At 54.7% G+C, this 14,681-nt stretch overlaps 1 protein-coding gene and 1 non-coding gene across 5 annotated transcripts; both read left to right on the top strand.

The window, feature by feature from the left end:
• The first annotated feature begins 2,630 nt into the window (after nucleotides 1–2,630).
• Nucleotides 2,631–14,678, top strand: ANKRD13D (ankyrin repeat domain 13D). 4 transcript variants are annotated; one of them, XM_061162597.1, is made up of 16 exons: nucleotides 2,631–2,779; nucleotides 3,324–3,459; nucleotides 3,578–3,720; nucleotides 4,630–4,675; nucleotides 4,770–4,913; nucleotides 5,128–5,317; nucleotides 10,475–10,541; nucleotides 10,910–10,991; nucleotides 11,213–11,274; nucleotides 11,383–11,513; nucleotides 12,343–12,500; nucleotides 12,597–12,713; nucleotides 12,805–12,968; nucleotides 13,048–13,136; nucleotides 13,487–13,746; nucleotides 14,010–14,678. In XM_061162597.1, the coding sequence occupies exons 1-15, from the start codon at nucleotides 2,690–2,692 to the stop codon at nucleotides 13,698–13,700; spliced, it is 1,833 nt and encodes a 610-aa protein (XP_061018580.1). In that variant the 5' UTR covers nucleotides 2,631–2,689; the 3' UTR covers nucleotides 13,701–13,746; nucleotides 14,010–14,678. The 4 variants fall into 4 exon arrangements, with proteins under 4 accessions (XP_061018580.1, XP_061018571.1, XP_061018588.1 ...); XM_061162588.1 differs by lacking the exon at nucleotides 14,010–14,678 and having other exon boundaries at nucleotides 13,487–13,855; XM_061162605.1 differs by lacking the exon at nucleotides 14,010–14,678 and having other exon boundaries at nucleotides 2,632–2,779; nucleotides 3,578–3,702; nucleotides 13,487–13,855.
• On the top strand, nucleotides 8,463–8,569 carry LOC133041040 (U6 spliceosomal RNA). The gene has a single exon (XR_009689109.1). It is a non-coding gene; the product is annotated as a U6 spliceosomal RNA (small nuclear RNA).
• Nucleotides 14,679–14,681: the final 3 nt, after the last annotated feature.

Genomic DNA, 14,681 nt, shown 5'->3' with positions numbered 1-14,681 from the left:
CACGAAGATGGGAATGGAGATGGAGTCTGAACCTGGATAGGCTCTCGGGAGTCCTTGAAGGTTCTGGACAGCGGCTGGGTGGTGACCTGACAGCTGACTGCAGAACTAGTTGCTGGTTACATGTGCAGGGTGTGCAGAAGGAGATGGAAGACGAGTCAGGGAGACAGGGGAAGGGCCAGTGATTCTGTCCAGGAAGAGATGTCATATGATGGTGGTGGTGGAGGAAGAGATGCAAAGAGGCTGGATGGAAAGAACCTGGCCCAGCGGGAATGGGCAGGACTTGGGGACTAGAGAGAGACGGGGGTCCACGATGGTACACCAGGAGGGCCCTGCGGTCACTCAGCCACGACAGTCAGGGAGCAGAGCTGGCTGGAAGGGAGGAGGGTGAACGTGGCTGCATTTGGCTTGGGACCTGCTGACGGATTGCATGGGCCTTCGGGCCAGAGGGGTCCAAGGAAGAGCTGAAGTGTGGTCCTAGAGGTGGCACCAGGGTGACATTGGAATAGACAGGCTTTTAGCCGGGAGAAGCCTGATTTGGGAGTCAGGAGGAGCCCTGGAAAAGGGTTGAGAAGACAATGGAATTAGGAGTCAAGTACCGGTAGGGAGTTGTGTTTGAGGCTGCAGAAATCAGGACAGGCTGGGCCTGAGACAGTCCTGTTAGATTTGGGGTGAAGAGGGCTTGGGACTTTTTAAAGAAGGTGGAGGCTAGAGAGAGCTGCAACAGTGATGGCTGGTAGGACCTGATTTTATTTTTTTATTTAAAAAAAAAATTATTTTTTAACACCAAAACCATTTGTATTGGGGTATAGCCAATTAACACTGTTGTGGTAGCTTCAGACGAACAGCAAAGGGCCTCAGCCATACACATACATGTATATATCCATGCTCCCCCAAACCCCCCTCCCATTCAGGCTGGCATATAACATTGAACAGAGTTCCAGATGCTAGGCAATAAGTCTTTGTTGGTTTTCCATTGTCAATATAGCAGGGTGTACATGACCTTCCTAAAGTCCCTAAGTAGCCCTTCCCCCCAGCAACCATAAGTTTGTCTTCTAAATCTGTGAGTCTCTTTCTGTTTTGTGAGTTCATTTGTATCATTTCTTTTTAGACTCCATATATAAAGGGTGTACTATGATATTTTTCCTTCTCTGTCTGACTTACTTCACTCAGTATGACACTGTTAGGTCCACCCACATTGCTGCAAGTGGCATTATTTCATTCTTTTTAAAGGCTGAGTAATATGCCATTGTATATCTGTACCACATCTTTATTCATTCCATGTCTGGTAGGGCCTGATTTTAGAGTTCTAGACATTCAGAGGCCTCTGCTGTCATAGACCCAAGGACATTATAATGACTTGATGGCACCACAGTGCAGGGTAGCCAAGTCATCCCAGATAACACAGGAATCACTTGGCCACAATGAGAGGGCAAGGTGAGAACGTTAACTAGGGCCTCACAGCCCACAGACAGACCTCAAACATCTAGATCAAATGGCACGACCCTTTTATAAACAGAGAGATGGAAACCTGAGGGTCAGCCTTGGCCAAACCCAGCCGCTGCCTCACCAAGTCTGGGGCCAAAACCAAGGCTAAGGCTAGGGTAATACACCAGAGCTTAGCAAGGCCTGCACCCTGGTTCCGGTGCGGGCGGAGGGGGCTGGCCCTGATTTCGAAACTCTCCTTCCTCTCCTGACACTGGCAGCAAAGTGCAGCCTCTGCAAAAGGGAATGCACGCGGCAGCTGAAAGCAGCCACCTCGAAGTGAAGGGCCCTCCGAAGGTCTTGAGCTAGCCAGGCCGGCTCCCCACCCCGCCCCATACTCCCATTCCTGCCTCCCGTGCGCCCCACCCCCATCCCCCAGGGCAGAGTCTAGCCCAGGAAGGGGGCTGCAAGCAAAGCTGGTGAGCATTTAGCGGCATCTCAGAAGTGACGGGGTTGTGGCCAGCGAGCAGCTCGCATCCCACCCGCACAGTCAGGCACGTTCGGGTACCCATGGGGCCTGGGGTAGGAAGATCGGGCGCATGGTCAAGGCGTGGAGCTGCCGGGGGAACTCTGGCGACCCAACAGCTGCGGGACCGCGGGCGACCCAACAGCCGCGGGACCGCGGCCCGCCGAGCACGCAGGCGCGCAAGTGCGCGCGTACGTCCGCTCGCCGGGCCGCCGGGCCCCCGGCCTCGCTTCTTCCCCTTCCGGACCCGCGAGGACTGGTCTGCGCCGTGCCTGGGTCGCCCCCTGCAGGGCGCGGGCTGAGCTGCAGCCTGGCCCTGCCCCCCGGAACGCCCTCCGCAGACCCCTCCCGGCCGAGACCCGGGGCTGAGACCCGGGGCCTGGCTTCTGCCCTGGCGCCCGTGGTCGGCGGCGCTTGCTTGGCGGCGCCCCTCGCCCGTCCCCGGCGCGCGCCAGCCCCGCCGAGGTCTCGATGGCTGCGAAGCAAGGCGGGCACCAACCCGACGCCCCGCCCCGCCCCGGCACCGCCCCGCCCGCCCGGCCCTCCCTCCCCGCCGCCTGCGCCACCGCCGCCGCCGCCGCCGCCACTGCCGCCGGGGGCGCGGGGGCTGCGGTGGGCGCAGCTCCGGCGCGGCGCGGACTGGAGGTGAGGGGGCTGCGCTAGGTCCCCAAGCCGAGGGGGGGACCGGGCCGCCCCCGCCGCGCCCGCCCGCCCTCCCGGGATGCGGCGCTGAGGCCCAGCATGGCAGGCCCGGGTCCCACCTTCCCGCTGCATCGGCTCGTCTGGGCGAACCGACACCGAGAACTGGAGGCCGCGCTGCACAGCCGCCAGGTGAGGAGGCCCACCAGGTCCCGGGGCCGTCCTCCTGGCCACCCCCCTCCCCCAAATCTGTGGTCTCCATCCCGGAGGCCGCCCGCCCGGCTCCCTCTCCCCGGAGGTCCAGAAGTCCAGGTCACCTGCCCCTCGAGCTTGGGCTTCTGGCCTCGGGACTCCCAGCGCTGGGCCTGGCCCTACCGATCTCCCCACTTCGCACTGCATCCAGCCTCCGAACTCGCGCTGCACCACCCCTGAGCCCAGGCTGAGAAAAGCAGCTTGGTCCTGGTCCTCAGGCCAGCCCTGACTCTTGACGTCAGCGGCTGCATCTCTACCTGACCAGACGCCCGCCTCCACCGGGCCCCCAGCTCTGACCCTGGCAGAGAGCAGGAGAGGTGGGCAAGCCCTTCCCACCTGCTCCCCTCTCTTCCCTTGCCAGGATGCTCAGGCCACCAGTGCCATTTCCACCGCCTGTCTGCAGTGACTCCCGCCCCTGTTCATCCCGGCGGCCTCCTTGCCCAGGCCTCTTCTTACTTGCCCTGCTGTGTCCCATCTCCCCCAGCACGACATTGAACAGGAAGACCCCCGGGGGCGCACCCCGCTGGAGCTGGCTGTATCCCTGGGGAACCTGGAGTCCGTGAGAGTCCTCCTTCGACACAATGCCAACGTGGGCAAAGAGAGCTGTCAGGGCTGGGCAGGTACTGCAGAGGCAAAGAGGGGCTTCCTTGAGACTGGCAGCAGGGGGTGGTGTGGGGGAGTGAGCGGCCCAGCCTGGGGCCATCTAGGGAATGCCCCTCAGCCGCCTGGTGCCCCCAGTCCTGCAGGAGGCCGTCAGCACTGGGGACCCTGAGATGGTGCAGCTGGTGCTCCAGTATCGGGACTACCAGAGGGCCACGCAGAGGCTGGCCGGCATTCCGGAACTGCTCAACAAACTCCGCCAGGTGCAGCAGGGCACGGAGGTGTGGCCCGTGCGGGGAGCGTGGGGCGCCACGGAGGGGGCCATGACAGACTCTGTGGGGTCACCCCTCCAGATTCAGCTGTGGAATGACACCCAGCCTATGCAGCATGCTTTTCTGACCCTATCAGTGGGGTCCCTCCCTCTGGACCACAGCCCAGGGTCAGGCAGGAAAGAGGGGCATCCGGCCCCGTGGATGAGAGCGGGCCCTTTGGAAGGAAAGCCTTTGCCAACATAGAAGGTCCTCTATGATGTGTCATCTCGATGTGTCTCTGTGGTCCAACTCACCCCCGACCCCAGCCAAACCCTGCCCAGGAAAGGGTGAGCCTAAATAGGTCTGTGAGTCCTCAGGCTATCAGCATCTGCAGGCCAAGGGGCCAGGCTCAACCCCACCACTAGCCTGCTGATATGCCAGAAATCTCAACAGAGCTTTAGGGGGTGGGTCTCCTGGTTCTTGCACATTTCCTGGAAGGAGGATTTCATCCAAGGTAGCAGATGTGGCCTGGATCCCTGTCCTCCCTTCTCAAAGCACACGATGGGCGGGGCGAGGGGTGCCCCGCTGGGAGAGTTCACTGCCTTGTGCCCTGCACCCCAGGGGTTAGGCCCAGAGGGGTCACTGTGTCCCCTTTTCAGATGAAGACTCTGGGACCCAGAGGGGGCAGAAGCACCCTCAGGCCCCCCAACAGGTAAATGGTGGGCTTGAGCCTGGTCCCCAGGCCTGCAGATGCTGATAGCCTGAGGACCTGTTTAGGCCGCACGTGGCCTACCCTCTGCTTGGCAGGGTTTGGCTGGGGTGGGGGGTGAGCTGGACCACAGAGACACATCGAGACCCGCCAAGGGGCTGGGTGCCCTGTGGGGCTGGCCCCCCGCTGCAGGCAGGGAGGGCCCTGAGTGGCGCTCTGGTCTCTCTCAGGCCCCCGACTTCTACGTGGAGATGAAGTGGGAGTTCAGCAGCTGGGGTGAGTGGGGACCTACCGCTTGGCTCCTGGGGGCCCGGGATGGGGCCTTGGGGAAAGAGCGCCGGTGACCTCCGTGACCCCCCACCCCCCGCAGTACCCCTGGTGTCCAAGATGTGCCCGAGTGACGTGTACCGTGTTTGGAAGCGGGGTGAGAGCCTGCGGGTGGACACCAGCCTCCTGGGCTTCGAGCACATGACTTGGCAGCGTGGCCGGAGGAGCTTCATCTTCAAGGGCCAGGGTGAGCTTGGGGGGCCGGCCTGCGGCAGACCAGGGCCCCCAGCTTTCCTGTGAGTACGGTGCCATCTAATGGAGGTGGGGTGGGGGGACCCGGAGCCTGAGGCCACACCCGGCAGCAGCGGGCGGCTGAGGGGTCCCGGGGTGGGGGGGCCCTGCGGCCGCCGTCTAAACCTCACACTGATCGGTCACCCTCACACCCCCATGCCGGCACGCAGAGGCCGGAGCCTTGGTGATGGAGGTCGACCACGACCGGCAGCTGGTGCACATGGAGACGCTGGGGCTCACGCTGCGTGAGCCTGAAGCGCTGCTGGCCGCCATGCGGCCCAGTGAGGAGCACGTGGCCAGTCGCCTCACCTCTCCCATCGTCTCCACCCACCTGGACACTCGCAACGTGGCCTTCGAGAGGTCAGTTGGGGTCTGTCCGTGCCACGGGCAGGGCTCTGGTTCAGGCCTCTGGGAGGCTGAGCCTCCGGCAGAGGCCGGTCGGATGGGGCAGGGGGCGGTCACTGCAGGCCCAGTGACTCCTGGACCACCTGCCAGTCTCAGACCTGTGACACCTTCAAGCCCCTGCACGCCTGTCTGTACTGGCAGCTGTCTCCTGGGGAGGAGGCTAGGTCAGGGTGTCCCCAGTTTCCTGACTTCTGACCTCATATGCTTTCCCATAAGACAAGGATTAGGGCTGTGACCTGTTTGCACCAGAGCTGGCTTCTCAGGGGTGCAGGTGTGTCTAGGCCAGAGTCCTTTGTGGGTGGGCCAGGATCCTATCCCCTCAACAACATGTACCCCAGTTCCAAAGCAGACTTCAGAAACACTTTAAAAAAAAGAAAAAAACAGCTCTCTTGAGATAATAATTTTGTATACCTTACACTTTACCTGTTTTAAGTGTACAATTCATTGGTCTCTAGTATATTCACAGGTGTGTACCACATCCAACTTTAGAACATTTTTGTCACCTCAAAAAAGAAACCCTGTCCCCTTTCATCGACTCCCATCCCCTTATCCCCTCCCCCAGCTAATCTACTTTCTGTCTCCATAAACTTCCCTGTTCTGGATTTTCATATGAATATAATAATACAATATGTGCAGTCTTTTGTCACTGGCCTCTTTGGCTTAGCATAGTGGTTTCAAGGTTCATCCAAGTTGTAGCATGTAATGACTTCATTCCTTTTCATGGCCAGATCCATTGTATGAATACCCCACATTTTGTTTATTCATTCGTCCGTTGATGGACCTAAGGATTATTTCCACCTTTTGACTGTTGACTATTAGATTATGAATAACGCTGCCCTAAACGTGAGTGTACAAGTTTTTGTGTGGATGTATGTTTTGATTTCTCTTGGGTATTTACCTAGGAGTGGAATTGCTAGGTCATGTGCTGATTAAACACAGATGTTTAATTGTTTGAAGAGCTGCCAGAGTGTTCATTGAAGGGGCTGTGGCATTTTACATTCCCATCAGCAGTATATGAGGGTTTCAGTTCCTCCACATCCTCACCAACATTTACCACTCATTTATTTATTTATTTTGGGGTTATCACCATCCTGGTGGGTATGAAGTAGTATTCGTTGTGGTTTTGATTTACATTTCCTTAATGACTGATGATACTGAGCAACTTTTCATGTGCTTGTTGGCCATTTGTGTATCTTCTTTGGAGAAGTGTCTATTCAGATCCTTTGCTCATTTCACAAATCAGGTTATCTTTTTATTATTGAGTTACAAGAGTTCTTCATGTATTCTGGATATAAATCCCTTATCATGTACATGATTTGCAAACGTTTCCTCCCATTCTGTGGGTTGTCTTTTCACTTTCTTGATGGTGAACTTTGAAGCACAAAAGTTTTTAATTTTCATGAAGTCCAGTTTATCTATTTTTCCTTTTGTTGCTTGTGCTTTTAGTTTTATATCTAACAATACTTTGTTGTCAAATCCAAAGTCGTGAAGATTTTCCCTTATGTTTTGTTCTGAAAGTTTTCTGGTTTTAGCTCTCACATTTAGCTCTTTGATTTATTTTGAATTAATATTTGTATATGGTGAGAGGTGAGGGTTTGGCTTCATTCTTTTGTATGTGACTATCCACTTCTCCCAGCTCTATTTGTTCAAAAGAATATTAATTCCCATTAAATGGTCTTGGCACCCTTGTGGAAAAATCAGTTGACCAGAGACAAGTGGGTTTATTTCTATATTCGCAATTCTATTCCACAGATCTGTATGACTCTCTTTATGCCAGTACCACACTATCTTATTAATCACACCTTGTTTCATAATAAGTTTTTGAAATCAGAACATATGAGTCTTCCGACTTTGTTCTTCTTTCTCAGGATGATTTTAGGTATTCTGGGTGGGTCCCTTGCAATTTCATATGAATTCCAGATTCAGTTTATCTGTTTCTACAAAGAAGTCAGGTGGGATAGTGTTTGTGTTGAATCTGTAAAGCAGTTTGAAGAATAGTGCCATTTTAATAATGTTAAGACTTCTGCCATGAACATAGGTTATTTTCCCATTTTAGATCTTTAGTTTTTTTTCAGTGATGTTTTGTAGTTTTCAGTGTTTCGCACTTAGAGTAAATAAATTTATTCTAACTAATTTATTCTTTTTGATGCTACTATAGATTATTTTCTTAATTACATTTCGAATTGGTCATTGCAAATCTATAAAAACATAATGGAGTTTTGTATACTGATCTTATATCCTGCAACCTTGTCAGACTCATTTTTTAGTTTTAAAGGGTTTTTAGTGGATTCCTCATGATTTTTCATATGTAAGATCATGTCATCTGTTAATAGTTTTACTACTTCCTTTCCAATCCAAATCCCTTTTATTTCTTTTTCTTGTCTAATTGCTTTGTCTGGAACTACCAGTAGAATGTTGAATGGGAGTGGCAAGAGCAGACATCTTTATCTTGTTTCTGACCTTAGGGGCAAAGTTCAGCCTTTCATCATTTAGTATGATGTTAGTTGTAGGCTTCCCTTTATCAGGTTGAGGAAGTTCCCTTCTGTTCCTAGTTTGCTGAGTGTTTTTCTCATGAAGGGGTTTGAGTTTTGTCAAATGCTTTTTCCGTGTCTATCGATATGACCGTATGACTTTTTATTTTTATTCTATTGATATGTGTTGTTCTTCGGTCACTCAGCCGTGTCCCACTCTTTGTGACTCTGTGATTTGGAACACACCAGGCTTTCCTGTCTTTCACTATCTCCAGAGTTTGCTCACACTCATGTCCATTGAGTCGATGATGCCATCCAACCATCTCATCCTCTGTCGCCCCCTTCTCCTCCTGCCCTCAATCTGATGTTGAACCAGTCCTGTATCTCTGGGATAAATTTAGCTTTGTCATGGTGTATAATTCTTTTCATATATTGCTAGATTTGGTTGGCTAGTATTTTGTGTCCATATTCATAAGAGACAATGTTTTATAGTTTTTTTGTACCATCTTTGTCTGACTTTAGTATCTGGGCAATGCCTCAGAATAAGTTAGGCAGTGTCACCTCCTAGTCTATTTTTTGCAAGAGTTTCTGAATAATTGGTGTTAATTCTTCTTTAAAAGTGTGGTGGGGTGCTCGCTTCGGCAGCACATATACTAAAATTGGAACGATACAGAGAAGATTAGCATGGCCCCTGCACAAGGATGACACGCAAATTTGTGAAGCGTTCCATATTTAAAAAAAAAAAAAAAGTGTGGTGGGATTCTTTGGTGAAACTGTCTGGGCTGGTCTTTACTCTGTGGGTAGTTTTTTTGTTTATTTTTATTTTTACTACTTCAATCCCTTTTCTCATTACAAATCTATTAGATTGTTTATTTCTTGGGTTAGTATTGGTAGTTTAGGTCTGAAAGTGAAAGTGAAGTCGCTCAGTCGTGTCCGACCCTTTGGGACCCCATGAGCTGTAGACTGCCAGGCCCCTCCATCCATGGGATTTTTCCAGGCAACGATACTGAAGTGGTTTGCCATTTCCTTCTCCAGGGAATCTTCCTGACCCAGGAATTGAATCCAGGTCTCCCACACTGCAGGCAGACTTTACCATCTGAGCCACTGGGAAAGCTCTAGGTGTCTCTAGGATTTGTTCATTTCATCTAAATTATCTAATTTGTTGGGGTACAATTGTTCAACATATTGTTTTATTTATAATCCTTTTTATTTCTGTAATGTCAGTGGTAATGCCCTCTCTTTCATTTCCGATTCTGGTAATTGGAGTCATCTCTCTTTTCCTGTCAATTCCATTGATCTTTTCAGAGAACCAGCTTTTGGTTGAATCAGTTTTCTCTATTGTTTTCCTATCCTTCATTTCATTAATTTTCACTCTGATATTTATTATTTCCTTCCTTCTGCTTGCTGTGGGTTTAGTTTGCTATTTTCCCAGTGTCGTCTTATGGAAAATTAGGTTACAGCTATACATTTCCCTGTGAGCATTGCTTAAATTGTGTCCCACAAGTTTGGATATGTTGTATATTCATTTCCATTCATCTCAAAGTATTTTCTGATTTTACTTTTGATTTATCGTTTGATCCGTTGGTTATTTAGGAGTGAGTTACTTTTTACATATTCATGAGTTCCCAATTTTTTTTTTCTGTTTTTAATTCTAACTTCATTCAGTCGTGACTGGAAAACATCAGTCCGTCAGTTCAGTTCTCAGTTGGGTCCTACTTTTTTCGTCCCCATGGACGCCAGGCTTCCTTGTCCATCCCCAACTCCTGGAGTTGGAGAACATACTTTGTGTAATTGCTTTCCTTTCAGTTTTGTTGTGTTTTCTTTTATGGCCAAGCATATAGTCTGTCCTGAAGGATGTGTATTCTGTTGTTGTTGGGTGGAATGTTCTAAGGACATCTATTAAGTGTAGTTTATAGCGTGTTCAAGTCTTTTGTTTCCTTGTTGATCTGCCTACTCCTTCTTTCCCTTCTTGAAGGTGGGGTTATAAAGTCTTCAACTATTATTGAGTCAGACATTTTTTTAAAAATTTTTATTGTGGAAAATTTAAAGCACATAGACTAGTATAATATATTCATCACTCAAACTTTAACATGTATCAACATTTTGCTATTTTTTTTTTTTGGCTGTGCTGTGCAGCACGCGAGATCTTAGTTCCTTGACCAGGGATCGAACCCATGCCCCCTGCAGTGGAAGCACTGAGTCCTAACCACTGGACCACCAGGGAATTCCCAACATTTTGCCAATCTTGTTGAATCTACTCTTCCACACTTTTTTCCTTTTTTATTTTCCTTTATTTTTTTTTTTATTTTTTTTATTTATTTTTTTTTAAATTTATTTTCCTTTATTTTAAAGCACATCCCAGATGCCTTATCATTTCAACAGTACATGCATCTGTATGTGACTGTAACAGATAAGATGTTTTTAAACTGAGCCCTAACACTGTTAGCAAAAATGAACAGTTCCCCAGTACTTCTTAGTCCTCAATGCTCTGTTCATTTGTCCGAGCTGTCCAGGCAGCCTCTTCAAGGTTCCTGTGTGTTTCACAGCGGGAAGGCTAATTGGAGGGGGTCTTTGGAAGGGACAACTTTGGCCAGAGTTGGGGGGTGTGAGTCCTCATGAGCTCCTGTTTGGTCTGTTTCAGGAACAAATGTGGTATCTGGGGCTGGCGGTCTGAGAAGATGGAAACCGTTAGCGGCTACGAGGCCAAGGCAGGAGAGCCTAGTGGTGGGGGCTGGGGTAGGAGACAAGGCCCAGGAACTCGGCCCCTTCTCCGCATCCACCCCGTGTGGAGGGAGAGACTGAGCAGTCCAGGGGCTCCGGAAGCCCCGTGTGGCCCCCGCTGAGCCCACAGGGATCACCCACAGCACAGATCCCCACCCAGATCACCAAGATGAAGCGAGGAGTGTTTCCCCTCGTTAGTGACTCCCTGGGGTTCAGACCCCTCCGCCTCCACTGCGGGGAGCGAGATCTCACCTGTCCCTGGGGACAGTAGGCCTTGGGTCCTGTGCTAGTGAGGCCGAGTGTGGGGAACAGGCTCTGAGCCCCCAGCTCCCCGTGTGTCCCCCCTGCTCCCCAGGTGTACAGCGCCACCAACGTGGAGCTGGTGACACGCACACGCACGGAGCACCTCTCTGATCAGGACAAGGCGAGGATCAAAGGTAAACCCAGGTGCGCCTGCCTGCTGCCCAGTCACACCGTATGGGCGGGCCACCCATGTGCGGGGTCAGGGCCAGAGTGTCTGGGCCAAGCTGGGAGGTGTCCCCATTCCCATCTACTCTGCTTCCCACTACCCGGGAGGCTCCCAGGGTGGAAGGTGGGTGTGGGCAGTCTGGGGGCAGTGGCCCCAGGTCCCCTGATGGGCTCCACCCCTTCTCCTTAGGGGGAAAGACTCCATTCCAGTCCTTCCTTGGCATGGCCCAACAGCACTCCTCCCACAATGGGGTGAGCCAGGGCTGGGGGGCGGGAGCTGGGAGCCGGCTGGCAGGGGCCACTGGGCAGGGCCAGGCCAGCGCCTCCGGAGCGCTGAGCCTGGTCCTGGGGCCCACGCAGGCTCCTGTGCAGCAAGCAGCCAGCCCCACAAACCCCACAGCCATTTCCCCCGATGAATACTTTGACCCCAACTTCAGCCTGGAGTCGAGGAACATCGGCCGCCCCATTGAGATGTCCAGCAAAGTACAGAGGTGAGGTCTGGGGGCTGGTTGCAGGCTTCCCTCTGTGCCCCAAGCCGTTGTAGATTCCCCTCACACCCGGGGCCCCCTGGAGTTGGGGGGACCACTCACCCAGCCGGCTGCCTTCTAGATTATCCCCTGGGGGTAGGGGCCTGGTCTGCTTTGGCTGCCATGGTCCTCAGCACCATGGGGCTTTGCTTAGAGGCCTGATCGCTCTTCCTGGTGAATGAATGAATGAATGGATGGCTTTCTGTTCAACTGAATGAGCACCTGCTAGGGGCCAGCTTGTGGCAGAGGGGAAGGGTACGGGGCTGTCACACCTCCTGGCTTTGGGGCCTGAGGAATCATCTTCCCCTCTGAGAGTCTAGACACCCCACCCCCCCCCCCACCCCCGTCAGTAAAATGAGAACAGTCGCATCTGACCATCCGCTCACAAAATGCCGGGAGGCCCCGATGAGCTGTGAGGTCTAGCACTTCCCATGAGCCCGGCACTCTCCCGGAACTTCACGTGGGCTCCCTCAGCCAGGGGCTAGGATATGACCCTAGTCGTACAATCCTAAACTGTGTGTGTGTGTTGGGGGGGTGCTGGACCCCAGAGGAAGTGATGTGCGTGGTGCTGGCTGTGGGCTGAAGAGGAGGATGAGCCAGACTGAGCCTGGGGACAGCCCGGGCTGTAGGGCCAGAAGGACGTAAGCTCCCAGGGGAATCAGGCAGGGGCCGCTGAGCAGAGAAGGGGGCCCCCCAGGCTAGGTGGAGAGCATATGTAGAGGCAGAGTAGGTGGGCCTCAGCAGAGGGGCCACCAGAGCTTCCTCGACCCATATCCTGCGGCTGGCCGGGCAGGTTCAAGGCGACACTGTGGCTGAGTGAGGAGCATCCGCTGTCCCTGGGGGACCAGGTGACGCCCATCATCGACCTGATGGCCATCAGCAATGCTCACTTTGCCAAGCTGCGTGACTTCATCACCCTGCGCCTTCCGCCCGGCTTCCCGGTCAAGATTGGTGAGAGGGTGGCTGGGGGCAGCAGGAGGGTCCCAGGCAGCCCCCACCCCCCGGGAGTGGCGGCAGGGCTGGCTCAGGTGGCCCGTCTCCTCACAGAGATCCCCCTCTTCCACGTGCTCAACGCCCGCATCACCTTCAGCAACCTGTGTGGCTGCGATGAGCCCTTGAGCTCGGTGTGGGTGCCGGCGCCCGGCTCTGCTGTTGCAGCTTCAGGTACTGCTGCGGGCAGGCGTGGGGCCATGAGGTTCACCCGCCTCTGTGTGCTGGGGAGGGGGGCTGAGCACGACCCCTCTGCTGTGCCCAGGGAGCCCCTTCCCCTGTGAGGTGGACCCTGCCGTGTTCGAGGTGCCCGAGGGGTACAGCGTGCTGGGTGCAGAGCGCAGTGAGCCCCTGCGTGACGAGGATGATGACCTGCTGCAGTTTGCCATCCAGCAGAGCCTGCTGGAGGCGGGCACGGAGGCGGAGCAGGTGGGCTGCAGGCCGGGGCCGGGCCCTGGGCGTGGGCCGGGGTGGCAGAGGTGACAGCTTAGGGCTCTGGCTGCTGCAGGTGACTGTCTGGGAAGCCCTGACCAACACCCGGCCTGGCGTCCACCATGCCCAGGCCGCGGCCTACGAGGAGCAGCTTCAGCTGGAGCGGTGAGCTTGCTGGGACCTACCAGGGCCAGGTCTCAGCCCTGCCCTGCCTTGCGGGTCCTGCCAGCCCGGGGGGCTCTTGGCCGGTGGAGGGTAGGGAGCAGGGAGGTGCTGGCCATAGGACCCCACACCCTCTTTGAGGCCACGCTCCATCTTCAGGGCTGCCCAGCAGGGAGGGCGGCAGGCATGAAACCTGAGGAGACAGGACCCTGCCTTGTCTCTTCTCTCGGGTCTTCCGGTCCCAGCCTCTCTGCCCTTATCTGCACCCTCCACAGCCGTGGCCCAGCCCTCCGTCCCCTCCCCAGCCTTAGCGCTCATGGGTCTGCTCTCCCCTCTCATGCCTGGCCTGGAAGGGCCCTCCAGGAAAGCCTGCGGATGTCCACAGAGCCCGGGGGTCCGGGCTCCCTGCACCAGATGCCCCCATCCCCGGCCCCCCCCAGCTTCGAGGAGCAGCTTCGCCTGGCCCTGGAGCTGTCCTCGCGGGAGCAGGAGGAGCAGGAGCGCCGGGGGCAGCAGGAGGAGGAAGATCTACAGCGGATCCTGCAGCTCTCGCTCACCGAGCACTGAGCCCCGCCCTCGGGAGGGCGTCCGGGCTGCTCACCCACCCACTTTTGTAATTTATTTATTTATAAACACTCAGCTGCTGGGCTCAGGGGGCCTGGAGCCCTAGATGGGGGGAGCTGCCCTTTGACCAAGAAGGAAATAAAGAGACCCCAGCAGCAGGCTTGCTCTGCTCAGTGTGGGGTGGGGCTGGCGGGGCCGGGGCGGCGCGGGGGTGGGGGGTGGGGGTGGTATACCAAGGCAAGACACTGTGGGTAATGGCCTTGGGGCTTGGATTTGAATCCTGACCGTGGTCCCCTTGGCCTGTTTCCTCAGCTTTAAATGAGACCCCCTCCAACACTCAGGGCTGCTGGGAGGGTAAGATGAGCCGACAGGAGTCAAATGCCCTCACGGGGTAGGAGCTCTGTGAACGTCAGTTCCCCTGAGGCTCATCGCACCTTCTGGAGACCCGGAATTTCCCGGAATTCCCCGGAATCGGGAAGGGCAGAGGCTGGTTCTCCAGGTGGCTCGGAGGCGGTGCCGCCGCAGACCAGACCTGGGTTCCTGCCCCTACCTACCTGGCAGGTTCGACTGCAGTGACAGACAAGTCACTTCCCTCTGCCGCGGCTCTGAACCTGCTCAGCCCCGCCCAGCTTACCTCCAAGGTGGCCCCGAGGACCCCTTGTGAGCCTGTGGGTTTGTTCTAAATCCAGTCTGACACCCCTCAAGCCGAATGGAAGTGCCAGGAACAACCAGCCAAAAGAAATAAGTCTGGGGTTCCTCCACTTAAGACCCACCGTGTCTGGTCCTCTCCAAGACCTGGGTCCTCAGCCCTGCCTCCCTGGGCTCCACCTCTGCGGGGTAACAGAATGGTTGAGGCCCAGAGTACAGTTCAGGTGACCCAGCCGGGCGGAGCCGGGGACTGGGGCTGGGGCGCCTCCTGGGAGGAGGGACCGAACCCTGGAGCTCTGCGTAGGCTGCCTTTTCCCGCCGCGGAGGCCCGGCGCC

Source organism: Dama dama, chromosome 2 (genome assembly GCF_033118175.1).
Source record: "Dama dama isolate Ldn47 chromosome 2, ASM3311817v1, whole genome shotgun sequence".
Taxonomy (NCBI): domain Eukaryota; kingdom Metazoa; phylum Chordata; class Mammalia; order Artiodactyla; family Cervidae; genus Dama; species Dama dama.
This window is presented reverse-complemented; position numbering and strand designations above follow the sequence as displayed.